This window comes from Vidua chalybeata, chromosome 17 (assembly GCF_026979565.1).
Source record: "Vidua chalybeata isolate OUT-0048 chromosome 17, bVidCha1 merged haplotype, whole genome shotgun sequence".
NCBI classification, from domain to species: domain Eukaryota; kingdom Metazoa; phylum Chordata; class Aves; order Passeriformes; family Viduidae; genus Vidua; species Vidua chalybeata.
Genome location: NC_071546.1, coordinates 15150666 through 15177943, shown reverse-complemented (window position 1 = coordinate 15177943; position 27278 = coordinate 15150666). Strand labels below are relative to the sequence as shown.

At 35.1% G+C, this 27278-nt stretch overlaps 1 protein-coding gene across 2 annotated transcripts in view; it reads left to right on the top strand.

Annotated features, from left to right (window-relative positions):
• The window catches only part of NCOA3 (nuclear receptor coactivator 3), a 60292-nt gene that overhangs the window by 19670 nt on the left and 13344 nt on the right, over positions 1-27278 (top strand). For both annotated transcript variants that reach the window (XM_053958842.1, XM_053958843.1), the window contains 10 exons: positions 15581-15688; positions 17435-17607; positions 19101-19201; positions 20180-20354; positions 20906-21094; positions 21305-21406; positions 22172-22312; positions 23499-23646; positions 24528-24916; positions 25155-26023. In XM_053958842.1, the coding sequence (XP_053814817.1) occupies positions 15600-15688; positions 17435-17607; positions 19101-19201; positions 20180-20354; positions 20906-21094; positions 21305-21406; positions 22172-22312; positions 23499-23646; positions 24528-24916; positions 25155-26023 (2376 nt within the window). In that variant the 5' untranslated portion in view covers positions 15581-15599. The remainder of the gene's footprint in view (positions 1-15580; positions 15689-17434; positions 17608-19100; positions 19202-20179; positions 20355-20905; positions 21095-21304; positions 21407-22171; positions 22313-23498; positions 23647-24527; positions 24917-25154; positions 26024-27278) is intronic.

Genomic DNA, 27278 nt, shown 5'->3' with positions numbered 1-27278 from the left:
CAACATGAATAGACACAAAAAATGTTAAGCTGTAGACATGTGAATTCCTTTGAGGACACATGTACATACACACAGTCTTGTTTTTCCGGAATCAGTATCTGAGAAATTTTTTTTCTCCTTTAATGTACAAACCAGTTTGTAGAAAGAAAAGTGTTCTGATAGAAAAGTGAAGCAGACCTCCTGCTGCAAGTTATGTTTCACCTTCACTTCCTTGAAAAATGTAATAAAATTGAGGATTGGCTGCTATAGCTGAAAGGACTTTACGCATTTATAACTCTGTAGGTTGCATTATCTATGTAAATGTTTGTGGGCTAGGGTGGGTTGATCAGGTTATTCCTAGCTTCTGTTACAGGCTCAGGCTTTTTAATCTCTCAGGCCACAGGGACAGTAGACAGTAGCTTTGCTTACTGATTTCTGCCGAAGTAGCAGACCAGGATATTTACTCTGCTGTCTTTTTAGAAGAGTATGCTTTGTTTCCAGTACAGTCTTAAACTACTTTCCTTCTGAAGTTTCTTGAGTGTATATATATATGTGTGTGTTTGTGTGTGTGTGTTAATGTATATATATATATATATATAGTGCTTGTGATAATCAATATAACCTATCAGGTAATTTATCAAAGCATTAAATGAACTATAAATAGTACAAAGACAATATTCCTGAACAGATACAAGGAAACAAAAAAGAATTGGCTGAAGTGGTCCATAACTGTTGCATTTGTTCGTTTATGGTATGTAGTTGTCCTTACAATAGTCTGCTGAAGACTTAGACAAGAGGAGGAGTCAACTTTACAGTTTGTGGTATCAAAAATTCCTCATGATAAATCATGGCAGAATGCTCATTTTTCGCCCTCTCCAATCAGATGAAAATCATCTGGAAAGGCATGGTTTTCTTCAAGATAAGTAAATGAAAAGCATGGTCCAATGGTGCTTGCAATACCAATGCTCTGGTCCTTAAAGTAGGTACCTTTTGTTCTCAAGGTACAAATAGGGAATGCCCAGAGAAATCAAATATAAATAAATTCAAATATAAATAAATGCAGAGCAAAAATTATATGCTAGCAAAACCAGTATGTGTTCTGTCTTGTTGGCTCCACATGCTGTAGTAGTCTTTTGGTGATGATGCTGTGAAAATACAGGACAAGTATTTTTCATTTTGGATATTACTACTAAAATATATTTCCATTTCTAGCACTATACCAGACAACTGCAGACATTCTTTAATAAACCTCAGAGCTGTGACGTGATAGAGAATTGGAAAGTAGGTGATGCTTATCTAATTTTTTTTCTAGTGCTAATTTTCTCTGTCCTAGAGGGGAAGAAGGCTCTGCATACTGAGCATTGACAATTGCAAAAACTTTATTTTATCTGAAGAAAGAATTTCTAATGCCTTATGGGGAAAAAATGATATTGCTTTTTATTCATTGTGTATTCAATCATAAATAGAGGGAGCAAAACAGTTATCCTGGCTAATCCTGCTGAATGGAGGAGGAAAGGGAATTGCAAGCTCAGTGGTCACAGCCTACTGTTTAATTGTCCTCAGTGTTGTTCTTAAGAAACTGTCATTTCTGACTGCAGGAATTTTGAATTAATACATTTAAATAGTGTATATTCAATATACTGATAACTTTAATTATGTTTCTTTTTATATTTTTCAGCTTCTTGTATAGAATATTCATTAGGTGATTGTTATTTCAAAAGCTGTCATTCCCCCTTTTCGCCCCACTCTTCTGTTAAAGTACCAAATGCAGTTCTGTCTCTTTGTTTTTCACACTGATTCTCTATCATGTATGTAACGCTGTACTCCAGGGTCCTGTGTCCTGTTGCTTGCAGAGGACATTGATATGAACTGAGGATTTAAATCAGAGGAGTCTTATTTTGATATAGCATAAAGCTGAAAATGAAAAAAAAAAAACCTAGGTCAATATGAAGCTTGGTATAAGAGGCAGAGAGACTGTTTGCAGTGAGAATAAACGCTTGAGATTTTCAGAAGCTGAATAACAGAGCATGACACACAGGAACAGACTGGAGTCTTGTGGTTTTAAGAGGGGGGTGCAGTGGGGGCTTCCTGTTAAGGAAAAGCAAAAACCATTTAAAACTGATGAAAAAAATTTCACTTACATGTTTGGCATGCGCATGGTATCAGACAACTTATTAGAATACTAAAATGCATTTTGTATTTTTTAAGTGGAGAATACTTAGAGTTTATATATTTATAAGTGGTATTTACTGGTTTCCTACTGATTTCTAGAATTTTGAGATTCAACCCCTTTTCAATACTGAGTAAAATGGGGCTCTGATGCAACAGGGAATGGTGATTTCTATTGTTTTGTAGCAAACCAGTAATTATAATTAACACATTAGTGCAGTTTGTTTAAATAATGTTTATTTGAAGGAAATACCCCTTCTCTTTTGCTTTCTTGTTGTTTTATGGGTACATAATAGAAATGTAAATTCTGTCTCTTCAGGTATACATATCTCCACATTTCTGATCTTTCTAGAAGCAAGGCATTCTAAGTTGTATTTTCCTTTGTTGCTTGCTATTACGGTATGTCACAGCAAGATTAATACTGTTTAATGGCCCTGTTTTAGGTAGTGTACTACTCATGGTGTCTTCACAGTGTTCTTCAGTTACTGGTTTCATGGTGTTTGAGTAGCTTTTGAGACACTTGGAAGGCTGCTGGTCATTCATTGGCTCAGAAAGTTAGGAAATGTCACCTTGCTTGGCTGTAAACGCAAAATTAGTCTTTGTTTTGTGGAAATCTAATGCAGTGTGTTGTTGAAGTGCAGTCATTAAAAAACCCAGTCTTTCTTAAAGGTGCTTTCATTCTTTATTTTATCCTATACACTAGCGGACCTAAGGCAGTTTTTTAGTTTTGTCTTAGGATTGCTGCTGAGAAATGGAAGAACTTCTGCCCTGCTTGTACTGTGTGTTTTTGATTGATCAGTCCTTAACCATTGCAGTTTGCAGAATGATACTTTAACACACCAGTTTCATTTTGCTTAAAATGCTTTGCTGTGATGTGTCATATCTCTGTAGCTAATAGTGAGCAATTTGTCATTGAGTAGAAGGTCGTGCAGTTGCAGCAGGGCTTACTTGGGTAACCCTTTCAAGTGCGCAAAGATAGTAAGAAATCCCCACTTATCATTCCTAGTTCTGCAAAAGTCCTTGAATTTTAAAAAACATGTAGAACTAGGAAAAATACATAAAACAATAAAAATAACTGGAGTTTAGTGCAGAAGTGATAGATTTGTGACTCTTTTGTAATCCAAGGCACTGTTACTATTCCTAGGTAGTGGCATTTAACTGTACCATGACTGATGAAGTTTACCTCTCTTCCAGACTAAACTTCACTTCGGTTTTAAATGCAACAGATTTTGCTTTAGAATTAATGAAGGCATCTAGCAGTCTTCCTAAAAGTTGTGAGAATAAAAGGAAACTTAAAATCTCAAGGAAAAATCTACGAATTTCTCTATGAAGGATGTCTCCTGTAATGCTTTAAAACTTAGGACTAGCTTGAATGACCCCTTTTCCGTTTTACCGGATAACTTCCCTGGTCAGTAGTGGGTATACTGGGGTCCTTAATTTAACATTTTTTCTCATTCTTACTACTCCTCTTTCCATTTTATATGATTGTCACACTAATACGGGAAATACTGACTAACCTGTTTCTTTGAGACACCTGTTTTGAAAGGTAAGTACGAGGATTATAGCATTAAGAAGTATATAATGTTAGATATATATTTTGAAACAAAACATAAAAATATTACTCTTCAGACATATACCTCTTCTTGGTGTCATTAATAGGCAACTTTTTATACATCACATACAGCTTTTCCATTGCATTTTCTGCCTTGGTTGTTCAGCTCTAATTTTGCATCACCAATTTTGGCTTAAGAGCAGATGTATTGAATATTGTAAATGGAATGTGCAGGGCTTTAAAAAGAGGGCTTTTTCATACTTTCTCATGCCGTAAAAGGTCAGCTGAGTTGTAATCACTTTCGCAGTTAGAGGATGTTATTTTGAAGTTTACATTGCTGCAAAGAAAGCAGTCTTTGTAGTAAGTCTAGCAGTTAAGTTACTACTACTTTCAGCAATTACTGTTATTTGTTGCAACACTGGTGTTCAATGTGGTTGATAAAAAAATAATATAGATTAATTATCATAATTGTAAATAGGTAGTAGTATGGGAAAAAATGTGTCCTTTTTAAAATTAAAAAATGTGAACATTTGTAGGTTATTACAGAAAACATCAGGTAGACTGGAATAATGGTTTTAATTCGTAATTGCTTGAATTCAGACACCGCATTGAACATGGACCGTAGAAACAGAACATTCTTGAAAGTTGTCTGTGAGCAGACAGGTATTTTATCTGGTTTTGCTGGCTCTGTGCCCAGTGCACACCTATGTTTCTAAGCAACTTCGGAAATACTTCTAAATAAAATTTAGATATTCAGATAGGAAAAAACACATTTACTGTCTCTTTCTACTTGAGTTTAATTCAAATTTGGGTAAAAGGTTTTGTTTTTGCTGCTGAGGGTAAGATTTTGAAAGAAATACTGCTTTCAGGCTTAGTATTTCCACTGGAACTGGAGATATAATTCTCACTGAATTATCAGAAACAGTCTTTAACCAATGCTAAGTGCTTTTGACAATTTCAGCAGAACTATATTAACTTTCAGTTTATCAATGTACTTATTTCTTAAACACAGAGAGGGAGAGTCGTTGACATCACATGCATATTGCATCATTTTTCAACATTTTACCCTGTTCAGGAAAGCTAGTCAATGCTTCTAATAAAAATTCACAAAATACTATCATAATACTTCGTGGAAGAAAAGGTCTTCTTGTTAAAATGGTAATCACAATGACATTTTTAAAGTACACTTCCCTGTTTTGCTTGGTAACAGTAGCATAGTAATAATTTTTCACTTACACAATTGTAAAGGATATGTTCTATCAAATGGAAGAGCTGGGGAATGAACAGTTCTGAAGTGGGCTATGCTGTAGGTAGAGTTGATTGTTGTATTTATATCATGTTATTAAAAAATAAGGTCTCTTAATGAAAAGTACTGCCATTCTGATCCTTCCCTGCTCTTTTATTGTACAGCTAGCGTTCCAAGACTTTGCTTGGTTTCTTGGTCTAATTCTGTGAGAAACAATTAGAATTTTATAAGAAGTAATTACTACAGCAGAAAATGTTCAAGTAAAATTGGACTGGAAAAGTACAGAATTAAAAGTGGATGTAAGAACAACATTTTTTTCTTTCAGGTTGCATTTGACTTGGTTTCAAGTTGGTTGTATCCATTCTGGTAGAAAGTGTATATTAGAGGATTATATGAAGGATTTTTAGAAATGCTTCCATTAATTTCAGTATCATGATGTTTGTGTAACAATATCCTACTTTGGAAGTTAAAATTTGGAAACAGTAAACTTTTTACCTTGGGTAGATTCTGCCTTGTATAATGCATTATATTCAGCCAGTGAAGTAAAAATTGCATTTAACTGGGCTCTAGTTTGTGGAAAACAGTGTGTGTATTGGTTGGCAATGCCTGACAGCTGTTATTAATTAAGGCTAATATGAAGTTTACTCATTCTTATATTTTTAAGCAGCTTTCAAAGCTCTGCAGGTATACAAATGTTCATGTGAACTTTACTCAGTCTTGCATTTTTAAGCAGCTTTCAGAGCTTAACATGTGTACACATGTTCACCATGTGTTGTAGCTTTGAACAGTTTGTTCTAGAGGTGTTAACTCTTACTAAGATGAGAATACACCCATAATGATTTTCATTTATCAAATTTAGTCACAATATAAGCATTTTATAAACTAACACTATAATGTAAAAACGTAAGAGTAATGTTTAAAGATCAAAAATACTTTTTAACTATTAAATGTTTTAGTGGACTTCAGACCAGACTTTCAGTACATGGGATTATACTAAATGTACGATATACTCTCAGAAGCATACATTTTCTAGAAATCATAAAATTAAATATAATCAAACTGTGGTTCCTGAATAGAATAAATGCTAAAGCTTTTCTTTAGGTAAATGGAAACGCATGTCAGAGAGAAGATACATTTCCTTTCCAGGGATGACCAATTTTTCTGGGAGCCATTTTGGTATTGTGGTTAAACAGTACATGTTCATTGGCTGAATAATAAAACAACTTGTCCTCCGTGCTTTAGATGTCATAAAGAATTATGTGATTGTTTTGGAATGTTAAAAATGCTGAATGTAATTATTCTTGTCTAATAGTTTCCTTGAAGAGAAAAATGTCTGGAAGAAGTTATTATTTTCACGTTTTTCAGATTTTCTGTCAGTCCACATAGCTTGCTGGTCTGGTTTTAGACTTACAGTTTCCTGTTACTTCAGTAACTGGCTGTTGAGGTGAACAGATCACAAATGTTGGCTGCCAAGTAACTCAAGACTGAAGGGGGCTTAAAACTAGAATGGATGAATATGATTGTGATCATCATAATTTTAACTACTGATCAATGGTGAAAGATACATTTTTTTCCTCCTTACTAATATGCTTAATGAAAACGTCATACTAACATTTACTAGAATTCACACTAAACCTTTCAACCTTGAAGACACTTCATATGACTTAAGAAATAATTTTCTTTTTCCTTTATTTATATTAGGAAATAATTTTCTTTCTTCTTTAAATAATATCCAAATTGCCAAAGATGAAAGATAAATTAGTGTCTGAAGCCAGTCTGGAATTCAGAGTTTGCTGGACCGCTTTGTTAAAAATTCAAGGTTAAAGATGGGATTTCTTTGCTCCCGTTAGGAACCAGCAGGGTTTTAAACCTTAGTTAATCTCAAACACTCCTAAGAGGCAGCATGGATTCAGTACATTTTCTATGTTGTTTTGGATTGACAAAGATGAAGGCCAACATGAAGAAATTTTCAGAGCTACAGCTTTATTCTCTCTGAGTGCCCAGTTTATGCCTTTGTCCACTGTCTGCGTCGCTGGCTTCCTGTTTCTGATGTGCTACTTAAGCATCTTTGTATAATCAGCTGTAGTTCAGTGCAAGGTGCAGTCTTCTCTTTTTTTAGCTCTGTACTTCCTGTTTCAATTAATTTTCAGTTCTTCCCATGTAAACAAGCTTTCCACTTCTTAAATGCTAACCTTTTCCCTGTGGCATCCCCTTTAACTTTCTCATAGAGCCGTGTAGGTATTTTTTGACTTTTTTGTTCTCTGCTCCAAAAGCTATGTAGGTGTAACAGCTATTATCCAGGATTCACTTGAGAGGCAGCATCATTTCTCTCTCTCTCTCTCTCTCTCTCTCTGTCTCTCTGTCTCTCTGTTGTTATTACGATACAGTCATAAGAGGGCCAGTGTAATCACTTTTCTGTCTTGAGGGCTGGGGATGTGTGGTGATGTCCTCACATATGTCTAGAGATGTGTAGATTAATATTCCACACTGCTTCTAGTTGTTTTGTTAAACACAACTAACCTCATAGGACATTTTACCGTATTTCATAATTTCTTTGATTTGTGTGCACAAGTAGTAACTGATTAATTTGCTGCCTTCCTTTTTCTTTCCCTGTTAAAACTGTTTGATGAGATACCTAGTTTTAATAGTTTGAACTGGAGCTACAAATTGTGTGATGTAATGAAGAAATAAACACAACGTTGTAATGTGCTAGAAGTGTTAGAATATATGTCTCATGCAGTGTATGTCTGTTTAATGAGGGAAAGTCTATTCATGTTTTCTTTTCCTGTTTCTGTGTCCGAGTTTGTTTCAGGACTGGTGCCTGATTCATCTAAAAATTGAATTCAGCAGAGAGATCCAACAAGAAACAAACTAATTTAGTTATGCCACATGAGGCTTCCTAACTGCATTTTACAAAATCATTCACATCTTCGTGTTACAAACAAAAATGGCTCGTGAGCCTTCCTCCCCCACACCCTCCAGTATAGCGGTATAAGGCTTCTATTGTCTCTGTTCATATTGAGATGTCACAGATGTGTACACTTTTCTGGGTTCTTTTGTCACATGAAACTCTAATGACCATTCCTCCTTTGATTCCTTCCTCAGGCAAATTGGCATAGGCTATACAAAATGAAATTTAGGTCACAAATTATTTTTAAATTATTCTACTTGAGTGAATGGAAGATTTAGCTGCCGGTATTTGTATATACTGGAAATCTATGGCAAAATATGGCAGAAGATGGTTGTCTTAAAAATATCACCAAGGGAGTGTGCAGTTTTAGTGTGAAATGTAAGTGTGCAGTTGAGTTTTAAAGCTGTATTTATGCTGTCCTGAAGATTAAAGGCAGGTGTGTTCACCTGCGCTGCTAAAACAACTAGGAGTATTAGGAATAACTAATTTTAAATAAATACTTTTAATTTTATGTATTTTAATTTCAATTTCACCAGGGCCCTGCTTTTCTCTGTCATATATTTTGTTTGCTGTTAACATGGTCCATTATCTGTTGCTCTGACTGGCAAATCGGGATGCATAGGAAACAAATTAACAAGTAATGACATTCCAAAAATAGATCACATGCATTATTTATCAGAGGAACAGGAGATGAACTCCAAGCATCTTCCTCTGACCATCTCTTAACTAAAAGTGTCCTGTCATATTAATACATGCAAAGTGAAAAAGGTTCAACTTAATTGTCATGTCTGAGAAATAGCCCAGGAGTGCATGGTGTGTTCTAAACATAAGCACTGCAGGGGAACTGGTAAATGAAACCTGTCAAGGTCTGAAAAATCAGTCTCCCTAAGATAGAATGCATAATATAAAATGAATGTGTGTGAAATTAAGAATATTTAATATGTTGCAACAAGGTGTGTTTCACTGGCATTATAGATGGTGCTTTTTTTTTTTATTTTTTAACTGAAAGTTCTGATCACTGGATCAGAACTTTTACCTAGTAAAAGGAACTTTTACCTAGTAAATCAGCTTTTTGTCTGTGGGAGGGATGTGGGAGGGAGAAAGAGTAGAGAATGATCAAATGCCTGTGTTTTGGAATAGTATTTTATTAGTTACTGTACTGATGGGGGAAGTGCTGGATAAGCACAGTGGTGTATCAATACAACTAATATAATTTCCTGTTTGCTTTGTAATATAAGTATAGGTGCTTTCATCTTAAATGGTAATGAAAGACTTCTTAGTATAAACTAGTTACACGAAAACCTCTTTATTTACTCAGTGTACAGAAGTGTCTGTTTCAGTGGTTTGTTACATTGCACTTTCAGATTCACAAAGCTGTAGTAAAGGTTCAGTGGTATTTTTTATCTGCTGCATTTGCTCCTTCCTCAGAGGTTTAAAAGTATGTTGGTCTTGTGCACTCTAATTTAAAGTGTATTGTATTTGGGTTCTTTTTTAAAAAGGCACAGTAATTATCTCTGAAACATTTAAGGAAGATTGCAAGTGCTGCCTTTTTTATGTCTTATTTTAAAAAGTAACCATTGTTTTTACCATATCTGGCACATTATATATCGGTATATTTTTAACCTGAACACAGTCTAGTGTGTTCTGTCTTTAGGTGTCTGTCATATTGTTGTTGTCTGTGCTGCTGGTAACAATATGACTAGTCACTTAGCCATCTCATCCGGACTGTAATGTAATGATCTTTCTCTATGTGTTTTAAAAATTTGATCCAAAAACCTACCATGTGGAAACTTAGATTTGGTAGCCAGGCTGTGTTGGATGCTAAGTTTCTGCATGTTGTGAATTGGTTATTTTAGTAGCTCATCCTGAGAGTGGGTAAATCAGTCAAAGGTCAGTATGTTGAGCTTATTGAGATCAAAACATGCTGAATGATGTTTTTGTTTGAGCACTCTTGGGTTTTGGTTGAGCAGGCTTTAGACCGGAAATTGTATGCTCACATGTTGAAAGTTGTACTGATGTGAGATCTGATGGGGAAGCTGACTGCGTGGCCCCAAATGCCAAGCACTTAGTGCACGGCTGTGCTTTGATATAAGCACCCTAATAACATAAACTAATTCATGTGAAGTGGAACAGACCACAGTGTTAAAATAAAATATTTTTAAAATTTAAGATGTTAAGCAGTTTGCTAATACCTCTGTATTTAGAAGAGCAATGTGGGTTTAGTGTAGGGACAACAGAGTTGAATGGTCAGCTGTTCAACGTATCGCAGAGCTGACAGTTACTTGAAGTTACATATTATATATTATTTTTGTTTTCCAGGATATGACTTAAAATGAATTCAGATTCTGAAGGTCCTCTGAAAAATATTCAGTGCTTGAATATTTACTAAGGACTAGTAAGTGACTGATCTCATATTTGGACTATATGTACCTGAACATTTTTAAAGCTACAGTTTAGTATATGAGAAGCATGTACTTAAAAAAAAGAAAAGGATGGGAGGGAAGAAAGAAGAAAAAAACCCAACTCAAACCAAAAACCTTACTACACCACTGCCAGAAAATGAAATTGCTGCTTATATTCTTGTGGATTCCTGTCTATGTAAGTGGAAACATCAGTTATTTCTGTGGTCAGTCTTAGAGCAAAAGAATCTCTGCATAGTATCAAGAATATTTTGAATCGGAAGTTTCAATACTTTTGATACATTTTCATGTGTATTTGAGGGAGATCCAATGTTGAAATAACAAATTTCCACTAAGTATACAGAGTTGCAGAATGGAATGTCCTGTAGTTTTATTTATTATCAAAATTTAAATATTGCAATCTGCATCCTGCAAAAATATGTGACTTATATCTTGTTTTTTAGGAGGGAGGATTCTATTTAATATTCTAACATATAAAATTCCAGGTCATGCTCATGATTCATTGAAATGAACTTGTTTGGTTTAATTCTTTGTAACTGGCTTATTTTGAGTAATGCTAATTTCTGCTTAGTCAATTTCTCAAACAAGAAATCAGCTCAGACAGAAGAGCTTCCAAGGATGCAAAAGTACACAGGTACACAAGTACACATACTTAATATAGGAAAAACTTGGCGGTTTCATGGGACCAACAAAGTATTTAAAATGTTTTCATGCAAAAAACATGATTTATGAAAATATTTTGGATATGTTTCAAATTAGTATTGTATAGTTGTGCGTTTTGGATGGTATTAAACTGTTTCAGCGAATCTGAAGCATGTAATTGTTTGTATTTTTGGGCCCCTGCTAGGACAAAACCTTCTCACTCGCCATGTCCTGTTTGCTGAGTAGGTCTTTCATCTACCAGCTACTGAGAGCAGGGGCACAAGGGAATGAATCACACTTGAGCTGGACAAGGAAATGAGTACATTGAAAGACAAGGTGGCAGAGAGCAATCTAAGGGTATGAAGTTAGTAGTTTTCCAGATTCTGTGGGGATGAGTTGAGTAAGATGAGGGAAGAAATAGTTGTATCAAACTGAAAACTTCCTGCTTACTGTGCTTAGTAATTTCAACGTCATTTTGTCTTGAATGCTCTGTAGGAAATGGCCTAAGGAACTTTCCTCATTGCAAACATACTGTGTTGTTGGCATGTGCATAATTTTCTTGTTACTCCAGGGCGGAATTTTAGAAGACAATGGATTTTACCCTGTCAAAATACTGAAACCATGGCAGGTTGGACACTGCTACTCATAAACGCTCATGATTTCTTTAAAATATATGGGTTTGTTTGGAAGGCCATACGTATGCTGTTGCAACAGATGGATTAGTAGTTGCTGAAACTTATTTTATCTGCCATGTGCAAAACCCAGTACCTTTTTAACAACTCATTTATGCTTTTCACTGAGAAGTGAATAGACCTGACATACGAAAAGTGTACGGTACATTGCAAAGGGTGTAGGCAGGAGCACCTTAATAATGAGGACTGGTGTTTTTTCACCAGAGTTGCTGCTGAGCAAGAAGATCTTTGTTATTTTCTGTTTTCTTGAATTGAGAAGAATGTTGGGAGATTTAAGATTATATGTGCAAAGACGTTGCAAATAATCATGAAACTTTGGAACTTTTTCTCCACATATTGCTGCTTTCGGATCCACTCCACTGGTGGGATTAGGAGCATCACGATATAGTGGTTTATTATTGCTACAATCAATGAAATTAAACAGTACCTTGCTTTGAAGACTTCGTTTTGGGTAATTTATACTGATCTAAAATTTAATAGAATTTCTTGCATTTGCCCAGCTTTATGTTGTAACTGAGCTATTCAGTCAATTTAAGCTAGCTTTTAGATTTATTTTAATCATGCAAATAACAGAAGGAATTTGACTCTAAATATTTTCTTTAAAAAATGCTTCATTTAGGTAGATAATATTGTGTGGTATCACTAGCAGAGAAGCCTTTATAGCCAGCCAGCATTAGTGGTTCATAAGCCAGAAATAAGGTTCATAAGCCAGAAATAATGTTGTTGCCTCTTAGCTCAGAAAGTAAGTTTACAAAGATGCCTGGGTTCATTTTTTTTTTCTTTTAGTAGTAAAAATGCATAAAAGTTTCAACTTTTGAAACCTGTGTTTCAGAGCTGTCTCTTGAAATAATTAACTTCAGGAAAACTCTCCAAACCCCCAAAATAGCCTTCCTTTTGGAAAAACTTTTTGTCCCATTAGAAATAGCAGGTTCATCTTCAATGAAGAAATATAACACCTGGTACTTTTAAAACTGGTGATTTCTTTCATTATTAACTCACTGTGGAGTTAATAATGAAAGAAACTGCTTCTTTTGCAAATACTTCCTCTAGCTGGGAAATTAGTTTGACTGTTAACAATTTGTACTCTAAATCCATCGGTATTGGGAAGCAGCTTCTGTAATTTCCTTAGCTAAACAGTTACAGAGTTGTTCTAGGCATGACCTGCCTGCGCAGCTTGTAATGGTATTCTCAGCGAAAGGAAAATGCATGTGCAGCAACTCTGCAGCTTCAGGCCTGAATAAACTACCACCAGCTACTTGGGTGTAAGAGTAGGGAAACAGCCTGTGCAAATTACTGATTTTTCCTTCCTTGTCCAAGCTCCAATATTTATCATGTTTCTGAGACAAAATGTAGTAATTTTTGGTTTTCTATTTAATTACATTGTGAGTTATCTCTCAGTACAAGTAGATGTTAAACCAGAAATGACTAGAATAATTTAAAACAATCATGTAACCTTCAAAATTATCTTATAGTGAAATGTCTATCCTAGCTCAAATTTTCAGCTGCTTAATGTGTTTCAAATGCTTTCTTCTCTTAAACAGAATTTACTCCTGGCTTCAGACATGCTTGCTTTGTCCACATCGTTCTTGAGTTAGCCTTAAGACTTACATTTTAAGCTCTTCCTTCCTCTTTCCAAGTTAGTTCTTAAACCTTCAGCTCTGACTATACTCAGCCTGTAAATGTAGTTACAGCGAGGGAAGCAGCAGTCCTGGAAGTGTGCGCAGGTGTCACCTACAGCATGACTGAAGATGCAGCCTCAGCTGTGAGGTCTGTAGACATAAGACCTTGAGTTATATGTAAAGCTGAGTATCAGCTTCATATAATCAACTGCTTTTTGCATTATCATAAGCTGTTTCTATAATCTCTTTTTTCCAGCTGCTTACTTTTTCAGATGATTAGTTTGTCATTCAGCTGAATGACGCTAATTGAAGGAAATAGGATCTCCGCAGTTGTCCAGATCTGTACTGGCATCTAGTGGCCTAACAGTGTATTTTTCTTGAACTTTATGTAAAGTAGGCTGCTATGGATGTATTTGGCATTTTTTTTGTCCTGGAGGAATATATGAATGGATAAAGGTCAAATATTTATATGTAAGACCAAGTTCTTATCTGTACAGTTCCTCCCCATAGTACAGAGTTAGGCATCTTTTGTAATTGTTTATTTCAAATGGAAGATTATGTTTGATTGTTGGGTTTGATTCTGTTGTCATTTTAAAAACATGTTATCCTTCCTTTTGTAATGTATATAGATTGGCATGAGGATTGGTTATGATAGGATTTTATGTTAAGCATTGTAACATTTTATTAGCTGCAAAGAGAAGTTGTACTTTAAAAAGGTGCCATTTTATTTCTGGGCTTTTTACACATGCTAGAGTATTCCAGTCCTTTGTCCTGTCTAGCTTTCCAAATTTTGTACTGCTGTAGGAAGAATGTTCTTTTAAATTCTCCCTGTGTAGAATTAAAAATCTCCATGCATGTTCTTGTGTGTCCTTTCAGTTTAGAGTTTAGAAAAAACTACAGCAGATTCCCACCCCTCCCAAGAAGCCAATAAACAAAAATTCAGTCAGTCAAGGTTAGTAACCTCACAAGTAATACACACACCTTTTTTTTTTTTTTTTTTTCTTTTTTTTTTTTTTTTTTCCCCTCCTTATATATCTTGTCCTGGAAGCAGTTAGTTGATTGGGTTCCCTTTCTGAAGGGTTGGCTGTCTTTGCTGCAAGTATACACTGCTGATTTGTGTTTAAATTCTTGTTCAACAGGATGCTCATATTCTGTTCTGTAGAGCTTCTTGAGCCACTTGGTCCCAGCCTCTGATACCTTAACATAAACTTCATTTAGTTCTCTAAGGTGCTCTCTAACTGACAAGTCTAATTCTATTAACTAAATATTTAGCATCATTTATTGCCACTGCTGTACAGGGTAAAGAATGGCAGTCGGAACTAGAATGCAGTAAATGAAATTTACACTTAATTTGGAAATTTCTGTAAAAAGGATAAAATAGTGCTAAATTTCTAACTGCCTAGATCTGTTTTGTCTCACTGTAGTAAAAAAGACCAAACCCATTTTTTTAGATGGTTTTGTAGTTCTAGTTGTGTTCTAAAATACTCCAACTAGATATATAGCATAGATCCATTAAATTTTTTTCCTCCCTCAGCATATTGTTGATCCTGGCATAGCAGGACCTGACCCGGCTTTCTTCTCTTGTCTGTGTCTGTGCTCCTTTTTTCTCTTGGGAGTGAGGGGAGATGAGTGTCATATATATCTAATCTGCCAGGTTCGTTTAATGTAACTAGACTTCAACAAAATCACCTGATATTTTATTGGGTTATAGCCCAGTCTTCGCTGCGGAAGCAATAGAAATGAAAGACGGTTGAAGTCTTTGCTTGCCTTGGCCTCAAAATTTTAGAAAACTGTATGGATTTTAGAAGATTTAGCAAGAGATGTGAAAACTATAGTAACCTGTAAAGATGGTAATAGTAATCTGTTGGCTTTATGCAGAGATGAGTATGAAACTCCTGTAAGCCTCCTGATATACTCCTAAGGATGAAAATTATTTGTTTCTGCAACTGTGTTTTGGTATAACATTAATTTATTGCTTTCTTTGCAGGTTCTCTAAATATATGTTTAAATACTGAGAATGTTTTTTTTTTAGACAAGTTGGAGCTATACAGTGGTCCCAGTTCAATGATGCAAATTTTAAATATCCCTGAAAAAAATTAAATGCATTTTTAACCTTTACCTTTGCTTAGAGTGATAGAAAGCTTTAATAACCTGTGTTTTGGCTAAGTGCAGGATAGATTTTAAAGAAAGTAAACAAACACTTTTTAGTAGCAAAAAGGTTTATGGATTTGCATTAAGAAAATTCACTTGTAAATCTGATAAAAATGAATTACTTATCTGAATAAGTTTTCTGTATTTTGAATTAGTATTTTGAGCATTTTATTCACAATTATTATATCTTTGCTTTTAGCTGCTGATGCAAGGTCAAGATGAGCGGATTAGGAGAAAACTCCTTAGATAGTTTGACTAATGAGTCAAGGAAGCGCAAGCCATTGCCCTGTGATACACCAGGTGCAAGGTACGTTTATATAGAACTTTACTGGTTTTTAATGAGTTTTTAAAAATACTTTTCAAATTTGCATTGCAATTTAGAGTAAATTCTAACTAAGGAATTTGTTTAGTTGAAAAACTCTCTATGCCAGCTTCTGTTGTGAAGATAGGTAACTTTACTATTAGGTGTAGTCGATGAACTGTACTTTATAATTAGACTCCTGTGGAAATTTTATTACAGTGGACATATCATAGAATGGATTGAGTTGGAATGGACCTTAAAGATCATCTAGTTCCAGTTCCCCTGTCATGGGCAGGGATACCTTCCATTAGATAAGGAATCCCTTTCGAAGTTGTGATTGCAAGGCAAAAGAAGAAAAACCTGTTGCTTCACAGGAATTTTAAAGGCATCATCTCATATCTGGTAATTGATTTGACAGGCGGTTACATTTATCAAAGAATACTGCAAGAGGCTGAGCTTTTTGCTGGTTTGTTTGTACTTCTGTTTCTTTCAAGTTCATCTTAAATTTTGGCAATCTATGTTATCTTCCTGCCCCTCACCCAACTCTATCAGATACTGTTGTCTGAGGGACTCAGTTTTCTGTTCCCCGCAAGCTTCATTGCTCTCCACCATGTGAATTCTCTTTTATCCTTTCATGTTTCTTCTTCCCATAGAGTATTTTATTAAATTCGTTGTCAGGCATTGTGTGTACTAATATTTGTCCCTTTTATATATACATCCTCAGTGCCCCATGCCAATTGCCTTTATCATTATAACAGATCATGTATGAGAGCCTTAAATGCTTGCACTGTATGCCAGTGTCTTTTTATGAGTATCCTCCATTCCATTTTCTCTTTCCCTTTCTACAGTGTCTCTCATACAGGAGTTCTTTTTCAGATTGTTACCCTTCATTAGCTTTCTTTGTCTTTCAAGCTCCTGCTTTGTGATGTGTTTCTTTTCTCCAGTGTTGGTCCATGCATGCTTTCCTAACTCCTTCACTTGGTTTCTTCTCAAAGAATGATTATTCTCTTTCAATTACGTTGATGTGTCCATTCTTACCCCTGCCCCGAGTCCTTCTTTTCCTATTCTTGCCATACTGTGTATGATATTTCTCCCTGTTGATTTAGGTTGTAGACAGTCTCTTTACTCAGCACATTAACCTGGGTAGGAAAAGGAATTTGAGAGAGACATTTTATCCAGCAACATTAGATTGTCCAGGATTCTGCTTTTCTTGCATGTTGAGATGGCATTTAGGTTCTGATGCTTAGACATTTATGAGGTATCGCCTTCTATAATCATCTCTGTACAATCAAACTGAAGGGAATTAATAGCACGCTAAAATTCAGTTTTGTTTGTCTAGTGAATTTTAAGCAACTGTAAAGCAACCTCTAAGATTAAAATATACTTTCTGTATGAGTGCTACAATTTTACAACAAAAGCAGCTGTTCTTTTCATTAAATCTGACAGTAGAGTAATAGAGTAAAAGCAGGAGGATTTTTTTTTATTAATAGCTTTCTTCTATTCTCTTGATATCAATTTGTACTTAAAATTCTTAAAAAAGATGCAAACCAAACACAAACCCAAACCCCAAACCAAATAGCAGCGTAACAAAACACACACATTTGCCCTTCAGATTCATGTTTGCTGGAAGAAAAACTACTGCGTAGGTATAATGGGTGGGTGTTAAGTGAAGTACATTATTGTTCACAGAGTGAGCACAGGTTTTGTACAGGATGGCATATAAGTATGCAAAACAATGTTTTTGATTCCTAGTCTGGTCTGCGGTGGTGAGAAGCGTCGACGTGAGCAGGAAAGCAAATACATTGAAGAACTGGCTGAGCTGATATCTGCTAATCTCAGTGACATTGACAATTTCAATGTCAAACCAGACAAATGTGCTATTTTAAAAGAAACTGTGAGACAGATTCGACAAATAAAAGACCAAGGTACAGTTCCCTGCTAAGTCAAAATTAATAGTTTAATTTCATTGTGATTCTTTTGTTGTAGCAATAGTTACTTGGGAAATTGAGTAGTGGTTTTCACGATAGCATGTAACTGAGCAGGTCTTTGGAGTTTGACTTGATTAAAAACTTAAATATGCCTGAAGTAATTTTCTATTTAAAAGTTAACAAGTATTTATCATCACTTTTTATTGGGAATCAGGATTTTAAAACCTTGTATGGCCTTTCTTACCAGTTTTGTACCACAGACAAGTTAAAAAAAAGGAGATGGTACTCTACCATCTGCTTGTATACTATACCAAATACTCACCAGTATGAAGGATACATGCCGTTGCCTTTCACTTCAAGGAAACATAGCCTTTTCTTATGGGCAAGTCTCCAATCAGAGATAGTGATTCTTATGGATTTTTTAAAATTGCTTTTTTAGTATGATTGAATGTACTCAGAATATAGCCAACTCAACAAAGGAGAAAGAAGCAATGCATCATATCTTGGTAAATTCTGCCAGCTAGGATAAACCTAAGTGATATAATACTTTTTTTTAACTGACAAGTGTATGCAAAACCTGTGTTTTGAAATATAGAGTGAGTGGTATATATAATTAATTTTTTTAAACTCACTCCACCCCCATCTCCACCTCCCAATGACTAGCCTCCCAAGCTTATTTGTGTCATTTGGGCAGTAAAGCGTTAGAAAAACGGAACATGCTGTGGTGTATATCTTACCTGTTGCAGTAAATTGCCACATGTTATGCTAAAATGATTTTTAAAAATCATCTTCTGTTTTGACCGTTTTTGGTAGTGTCGTGGAGTGTATTCTAACATTTCATTATAGAGTTGAGATGCTGTACTTTTGTGGTCTGCTTAACCAGCCAGCAAGTACCACAAAATAAAGTTCACAATATTTTTTCTGTAATTCTGCTGCATGGCGTGGATTCCCATTCCACCATCCACTGCAATAAATTAACTTAGGATACTTTGATTCGTAAAATACGATTTTATTATACACATGCACACACATACACACACACGTATATACACATACAGACACACAGCTGTTAACATGAATCAAAGCCTTTTTGTAGAACAGTGGTGATGACATCTGAAGACTGTGACCAATGGTAATGAGCTGATCAAAATAAAAACATAAGAAAGAGATATATATGAGTGTGTTTAATGGCTGTTGAAAGACGCAGCAGGTATTCATCAGACAGTGTCTGAAAAACAACAAGAAATGTTCACAAAGCAAGTTCATTATGTCAGCTTCAACTGCCAAGTCAATTTATGTGAGCAAAGAGTTTGGCATTATGTGGCCATGCCATTTTTTCTATTCTTAGCAGTCAACAATATATGAGCCCTCCTCTCTCATTTGTGCTTCTTTCTGTTATTTCACACTCTCCCTAGGATCTGGCTTGTAATATTAAAATGTGGCTATCACATGAAAAGTCACTTTATGGAAATGTATCTTTTGGCTTTCAGGAAAAGCAGTTTCTAATGATGATGATGTACAGAAAGCTGACGTATCATCCACGGGTCAAGGAGTTATTGACAAGGATTCATTGGGACCTCTTTTATTACAGGCAAGTACAAATTAGGCCCTAGTAAACCCCTATGGAACCAAATACTTATGGCAGGTGAAAATATTACAATAAAGTATGCAATCCTGTAGTAATAAAATAGTATGCAAGCACCATGCAGAAGTATGTTTGCAAGGTTGAGGAATAAAATCTATCGTGTTTTCTTAATTTTGCTGAAGTTGTCTGTAGAAGGAAATAGAATAGCCTTTGACTTTTTCTAATATTCCTATGCCTTATTTATTCCAGCAGTGATTAGCAAATTACTACTGAATCAGTGCTTATTTGTACAAGGAATATTTTATTTCTTTTAGAGGATAGACATTGAATGGAGGAGTTTTTGCAAGGAGAGGTTTGTTATGTGTGTCTGCATTTGTGTTACTAAATTATGAAGCATTTTAAATGAATGTTGCCATCAAGTGAAATAACCCAAGAATAATAGTAAACAAAGGTACGTAGCAGATAGCCTTTCTTTATGCCTAGAAAACCAATCTGATATTTACAGGTTCATCAAAGCGTTTTTGAAGCTTAATTTTTTAGCATAGATACTGAATTTCTCTTTCCATTAAGAACATACAGTATTTGTCTAGATCCTCCTATCTCATCACTTGATATTGGAAATGCCTTCCTATTCATTACTTACTGCTTGTTTCTACTGAACCTCTTGTTTCAATTTGCTAACTATTGAAATAATGGTACAAATTCATAATCTACTGTTCATATGAATCAAGAATGAAACAAGAAGGCTGGTTATCAATGTGAAAGCTGAATGGAATATCACATGGACATACTAATTATTATTATTTACATAATTCCCTACCAGACACACTTTTCCTCAAAGAACATTTAAAACTTCATCTCTATCCTTGAAAATAAGTGAATATATTATAAATTGACATTTATCACCCACACAACTTTAAAATTAAATTATGTTGTGAATTAGTCAATATGTCTTACATGATACGTTGTCATGTTAATATTTAGGCATTGGATGGCTTCCTCTTTGTTGTAAATCGAGATGGGAACATAGTATTTGTATCAGAAAATGTCACACAGTATCTGCTGTATAAACAAGAAGATTTGGTTAATACAAGTGTGTATGGTATCTTGCATGAAGAGGACCGGAAGGACTTTCTTAAAAACATACCTAAATCTTCAGGTAGTAAAAGCTTATTTACTACACTTACTAGACTATTTGAAAACAATCAGAGAAGACAAAAATACCTCGTAAAGGATAACCTTTCAAAACAGATTACTTATATAAAGAATATTTTACTACAAAAATATCGTGATAAATATTACTGTGTTTTTACAATAGCATGCCATCAGAAATAAATGTTCTGTAAATTCACACTTTACTTTAGCCTTTGCAATTTCTTTACCTATAACTTTAAAAGACTGACACTAAGGGAATACCTTCCCTAATACCACAAGGGTGGCTGGAGGAACTGCTCGTTTTTAAAATAGGTGAATGACTTCCCAGCACTTTTTCAAGTGACTGAAAGTGTCATGCAAAAGAAAGAATGTTTTTTACTTGGTTCTCAATACTCCTGTTTTTATGCCAAGCTATATTGATGGTATATTGAGAAGGCATCTTAAAATAGTCTTCAATATCTGTAATCTAGGAACAGGGTATCTAAATTATGAAGAATCAGTTATGAATTGATTTTATCTGAAAATCTGTATGAATTCTTACTGTGTTCTTTTAAGTTAATGGAGTTTCTTGGACGAATGAAACACCTAGACAGAAGAGCCATACATTCAACTGCCGGATGATGGTGAAAAGCTCTCATGACCTTGTTGAAGATGTAGGTGGCTACCAGGATATACGTCAAAGATATGAAACTATGCAGTGCTTTGCTTTATCACAGCCAAGAGCTATGATGGAAGAGGGGGAAGGTAGGAATTTTTGTGGAATTGTGGTGCATAGAAATTTCTGTGAAAAGCTCTTTGGTGTTTAGCAAACCATTTTCAAGAGCACGGTAGCTTTAATCCTTACTGTCTGTACTTCCATTGTAACAACAAAAGATGCTTGAGCTATTTTATTAGATTCTTCAACACAGTAAAACAGGAGATGATGAAAGAAGAAACATTCTTTTTTAACTACAGATTTGCAGTCCTGCATGATTTGTGTGGCGCGTCGTATCACAACTACAGAAAGGGTATTTCCAGCAAATCCAGAGAGCTTTATTACAAGACATGATCTTTCAGGTAGGAAGTATTCCCGGGAGGGAGGGTATGAAGGAGTCTTCTTTGTCCATGTGCTCGTTTTAAATAAATGGAGTGTGTATTGCGTATATGCAGTGACTAACAGAATTCATACTGAGAAGTCCTAACTGCTTTTTACAGTATATCATTGTTGGTAGTGAGGTGTAATAAAACCTGTGGGAGGTATTTTCTTCTCTATGTTACTGTTTGGTAGGTTGGTAAAAAGCATTACTTGTGTTTTAACTAGCATTTCAAGTGGTTGTTGTTCTGCTTTCCTTAACACGAAAGAAGTATTTTAGGTCATAACTGGAAGTCCTTTAGAGTGCTTATATTTTTATACAATACATGAGCTAATGTTTAAAGTGGCGTATGCTGTTTAAATCAAAAGAGTTGTATAATGTAAATAGGGCTTTGTGTTTATGATGTTTGTTTGATGTAGTCGGTCACTATTTTTAAAAATTTTACTCTGTGTGCATCCCTTAGGTGCCTGCAACCAGAGGCTAAAGTTAGTTTTCTAAAGCTCTGACACTGGCCTGCGGGTGATTAACTTCCTCTTACTCGGTTACATAAATCCCTTTGAATAGTGATGCTTTAACAAGCAGCATCATATTCTCATATGGCAGATAATTCATAAATGTAACTTCTGCATGCTCAGAATTTGGTGATTAAAAGGGTTATATTGGAGCCTTGGGAAATGTACCATATTTATGAAAAAATAATTGTCATAGTCATGAAGAGTTTAACTTGTGTATTTTCTTTCCTGTTAAGGCAAACTTGTCAACATTGATACAAACTCATTACGATCTTCCATGAGACCTGGCTTCGAAGACATAATTCGTCGTTGTATTCAGAGATTCTTATGCCACAATGACGGGCAGTCATGGTCAAATAAACACCACTATCATGAAGGTAAAAATCAGTTTACAATATTTGGGTCACATTGCTTCTCCTAGGGGCTGCATTTTTTCTGAAAAAGAAAAATGCTAAATTCAGCCTGTGTTCCCTTTTTTTTCCATGGTGTTTGTTAATTACTGTGATTCATTTACAAGCTGAAGGAGGATGACCTCCTGAGAAAGAGGAAGTTGTTTGTTTTTTTCAACGTGTTTGTTTTGGAAATTAACATGGAAAATAACAGATACATGATCTGGGGTCCTCAAGGAAGCTGTTTTTCCACAGATCGATACAGCAATGACAGAGACAGTTATATTTATATGATGATGTGTCATCTTTAATTATCATTATCTTGTTACTTTTGGTTACTTTGACGTTATTTTATTTCACTCTTTCCTTTGTTAAAGATCCACTCTCTGAAAGTGGTAACAGTTGTGTTGATGCCTTTTTCTTATTCTCAAGACACAGGGCTCAAAATATTTTCAGCGTTCCACATTGGCATATTTTCAGCATTTCACACTGGCATATTTTCAGCCACATATTTTGTAATAATAATTTGATAACCTTGATAGATAAGTGAAGTACAGCCACAGTCTTCAGTAAGAAAGATAATGTTTTCTAATTATTCCAAACTCTAGTCTTTTTGAAGGATTTACAAAATAAGTCAAGCACAGGAAATGTTAAATAAAGAGAAACTCATGCTGTCAGGAAACAGATTTTCCATTCCATTGGAAGTTCTTCAACATAACTGATCAAACGAATCCTAAATTAACAAGAGATACGAAGCTCAAATTAAAACCAATAGTTTTCACAATTTTTTGATTGAAGCAAACTTAAAAATTCTTCCCCAAGCAGGAGCCATGGACTCTATAATCTAGCCTTGGAAGTCTGTTAACAAATGCAGAACTTTGCCAGTTGTGTCTGGTGAGCACAAAATATTGCAGCATCCAAATAATCTTGTTTGCTTTTATCGTCCCTCTATTGATAGAGGAGAAATAGTAGAATACTTCCTTTTTCTCTAGATATGTTTTGGATAGGTCTTATTTATTCATTTATTTATTCATTTATTTATTTTTAACATTTTTTGGGTTTTGGGGGGTAATCTTCAGTAAATGAAGGGTATTGTGTCAAAAATATCTTATAATTCATATTAATAATTCTTGGCATTTTAAATATTAACAATATTTGTGTATTCCCTTTACAGCTTATACGCAAGGTCATGCTGAAACCCCATTGTATCAATTTTCTTTAGCGGATGGTACAATAGTGACAGCACAAACGAAGAGTAAACTGTTTCGAAATCCTGTAACTAATGACCGCCATGGATTTGTCTCTACCCACTTCCTTCAAAGGTGAACTTAGTAGTATCTGTTTATAATTTAAGTGTCACAGTTTTAAAATGTACATCTGACCTTGAAGATAACCTGAGAAAAATAGCATACTAAAACATTTTAACTGATTAAAACTCAGATGGGGAATAATTTGGGAAACAGCAAATAAATGTGTAAACCTCACAGAGTCCCATTTTAACTATGTGGCACAAAGACAGTCACAGTCAAAAGAGAATTTTTTTCCTCAATACCTGCTTAAAGCCTGTGCTATGCTTATATTAGTCTTTTGTGGTAGCATTGATGGAACACTGAAAATAGAAATGCTCAGTCACGTGCTTTTGTAGACCAGTTAAAAAGACAGCAAATCAGATGTTGTCTGATGCATAATCCATAACAGAAATGTACCTTAGGTAGTATTTCCTATGACCTGTTCTTGTTCTTTGCAAGAATAATTGAAATGTCACTTTGGAGGGAATCTGTCTCCTTCTGGCATTAGAGTGTCTCCAGATGCTGAAAAATTTGTGTATGAACTTGTTCAGGGTCACACACTGTTAATGTGCACAGTAGAATGGTGTCAGACATCGACTCAGGAAGGGGATGAAAGAATGAAGATCTTTGAATGAATAAATCTGATTAATAATCTCATCGTTGATTAAAGCTTTTTGAGGCAGTGATACTGTATGAGCTTATAACTTGAAGCCTTCAAAGGATCAAGCATTTCTGTAGTGAATAAATAAATGTCATGGCTTAAATGGAAGCTTTTGTGGAAACTTGAATTCTCACTGCTCGTTTTTGGAAAAAATATTTGGGCAATTAATTAATAATGTCTTTGTAGCACATGATTCCAAATAAGGTTTTAATTTGTTTTCCTTGGGTTTCTGGGACTGATGTTGAATTTACAGAGAGCAAAATGGATATCGGCCAAATCCTAATTCTGTTGGACAAAACATCAGAACACCTGTGACTGGAAACACAAATTCTGTTAATGGTCTTACGAACATATCACCTGGTCAAGCCGTGCCAATGCAGAACAGAAACTATGGGATGGGAGATCCCAATGCAGTGGGTCAGCTCACCAGCGCTCGATATGGAAGCCCTGGGAATATGGGGCCAGTGAACTCTGGACCCGGCATGCAGTCCTCTGCTTATCAGAGTAACAGTTTTGGGTTGAATATAAGTAGCCCACCACATGGCAGTCCTGGCTTAACTTCCAGCCAACAGAATCTAATGGTATCTCCTAGGAATCGAGGCAGTCCAAAAATGAGTTCACACCAGTATTCTCCAGTTACAGGTATTTTATTCTTGCTATAAGCTCTTTTTTTTTCCAAGCTGTCTTTTTTTCTCACTTTTATCTGAATTCCATCTTTCATCCATTTTAACTGTTCTATGTGACCCTATATGTGTTACTTAAATGTAGTATACCTGACTTCATGTATTAACTCAATGTGGCAGTCATACATAATCCAAAGGAAGAGTAGATACGGGCAGTACTGTAATCTAATAAGTTCGATCTCTGTCACGTGATACAGGTACGCACTCGCCAATGGGATCTGCCAGCAACACTAGCAACAGCACTTTTTCTAGCAGTTCTCTTAGTGCTCTGCAAGCCATTAGTGAGGGGGTTGGAAATTCCCTTTTATCAACACTTTCTTCACCGGGTCCAAAACTGGATAATTCCCCAAACATTAGCATAACTCCGCAAATTAAGGACTCCAAAAGCCCTTCTGGTTTGTATTGTGAACAAAACCAAGTGGAAAGTTCCATCTGCCAGTCAAACAGCAGAGATCTCCTTAGTGAAAAAGATAGTAAAGAGGGAAATCTGGAGGCATCTGAAAGTCAGAGAGGACCATCTGAGAGCAAAGGGCATAAAAAACTCCTTCAGCTACTTACGTGCTCCTCAGATGAAAGAGGACATTCTACAGCATCAAACTCACCTTTAGACTCAAATTGTAAAGAATCTTCTACGAGTGCTACTAGTCCTTCAGGAGTTTCCTCATCAACATCTGGAGGGGTATCTTCCTCCTCAAACGTGCATGGGTCACTCCTGCAAGAGAAACACAGGATTTTACATAAATTGTTGCAGAATGGTAATTCTCCAGCAGAGGTGGCCAAGATCACAGCTGAAGCTACTGGTAAAGACACATATCATGATGCTAGTAACACAACCTCCTGTGGAGAAGGCACTGTCAAACAGGAACAACTAAGCCCAAAGAAGAAAGAAAACAATGCTTTACTAAGATATCTACTAGATAAAGATGATATTAAGGAGCCGCTTTCCAAAGAGTTGAAGCCTAAAGTAGAAGGTGTGGATAATAAGATGGGACAATGCGCAAGTTCTACAATTCCTACTTCAAGTCAAGAAAAAGAGATGAAAATAAAAATGGAGCCAGCAGAGGAGGTACAATATAATGTAAAATGATGTCACGAGCTAACCAATATTTTATTACTAAGGGAATGACTAAATATAGAACACTCTACAGTGTGCATGTGTAAACATTTCTAAAAAGGTTCTGTGCAAATGATGAAAACAATAAACTCAGGTTTAATTGTGAATGAAAAAGCACAAACAAAAAGAACTACAGGACATATATATATAAAACCAAATCTGATGTCTTGAAGTCCTGGACTAATGTTATTAAGTTATGGTACGATTAAGGTAATATTTACAAATTATTCCTTAAAATTAGATCTTAGCACATGTTTGGTTTTACGGCTTAGTAGGAAATGGGCCCGTAACTGCTTCTGTACTTAGTTGGCAATACAAGAGTAAAAGGTAAAACATGATTTAGTTTTGAAAATATAAACAATACACAAAAATGTGTAATAATTGAAATAGTAATGATTTAGTTTAGTTCATTCATTGGTTTTAGCACTCTCTTTCTTTAAATGAGGTAATATGTTTTTCCAAATGTAGATATATATATATATATACGTATTCAGCATTCAAATAAATACATTCGAAAATGTATAAAGGTGTATATAATTTGTATAAATAAATACAAATAAATAAATTCTAGAGCTGGAATTCAGAGAAATGTCATGATACAGAAAACTAGCACCATGGAGCAACTATTCTGAAACCAGCAGTGCACTTGTTAGGAACAGATGTTCTTAAAATTATAATCTGTATATAATGTTTTTGTATTTAAGTCCTAAGATTTGGAACTTTGAAGTAAACAGTACTGGTCAGTATAGCAGAGTTTACTGAAGATGTATCGATTTCTTAGACCTTGAATTTCCCAAATCAATAATAACTGGGTAAATTAAAAAAAAAAAAAACCCAAACAAAAAAAACCCAACACTTTTTTTTTTTTTATTAGCTACTGGCTGACTATAAATAAAACACCTTATAACATTGTTTGAATACCACTTATGGAAATGTCACTATCAACTCTGTAATAGTACACAACATGTACTTTCAGTACTTGCTCCTGAGATGTAATTAAGGTATTCAGAGAAGCTTCTTTCATGAAGATATCAATCCACTATATATGAATTATTTTTCTATTGAAGCTCTATCTGATTTAAAGACAAATTTTTAAAGAAAGTTAGGGCTCCAGCTGACCAGAAAACCTGTGCTTAATTTTCATGTCTTGTAGTGTTCACTATTAGCTTTTTGTGTATGATAGATACATTATTTATCACTGAATGGT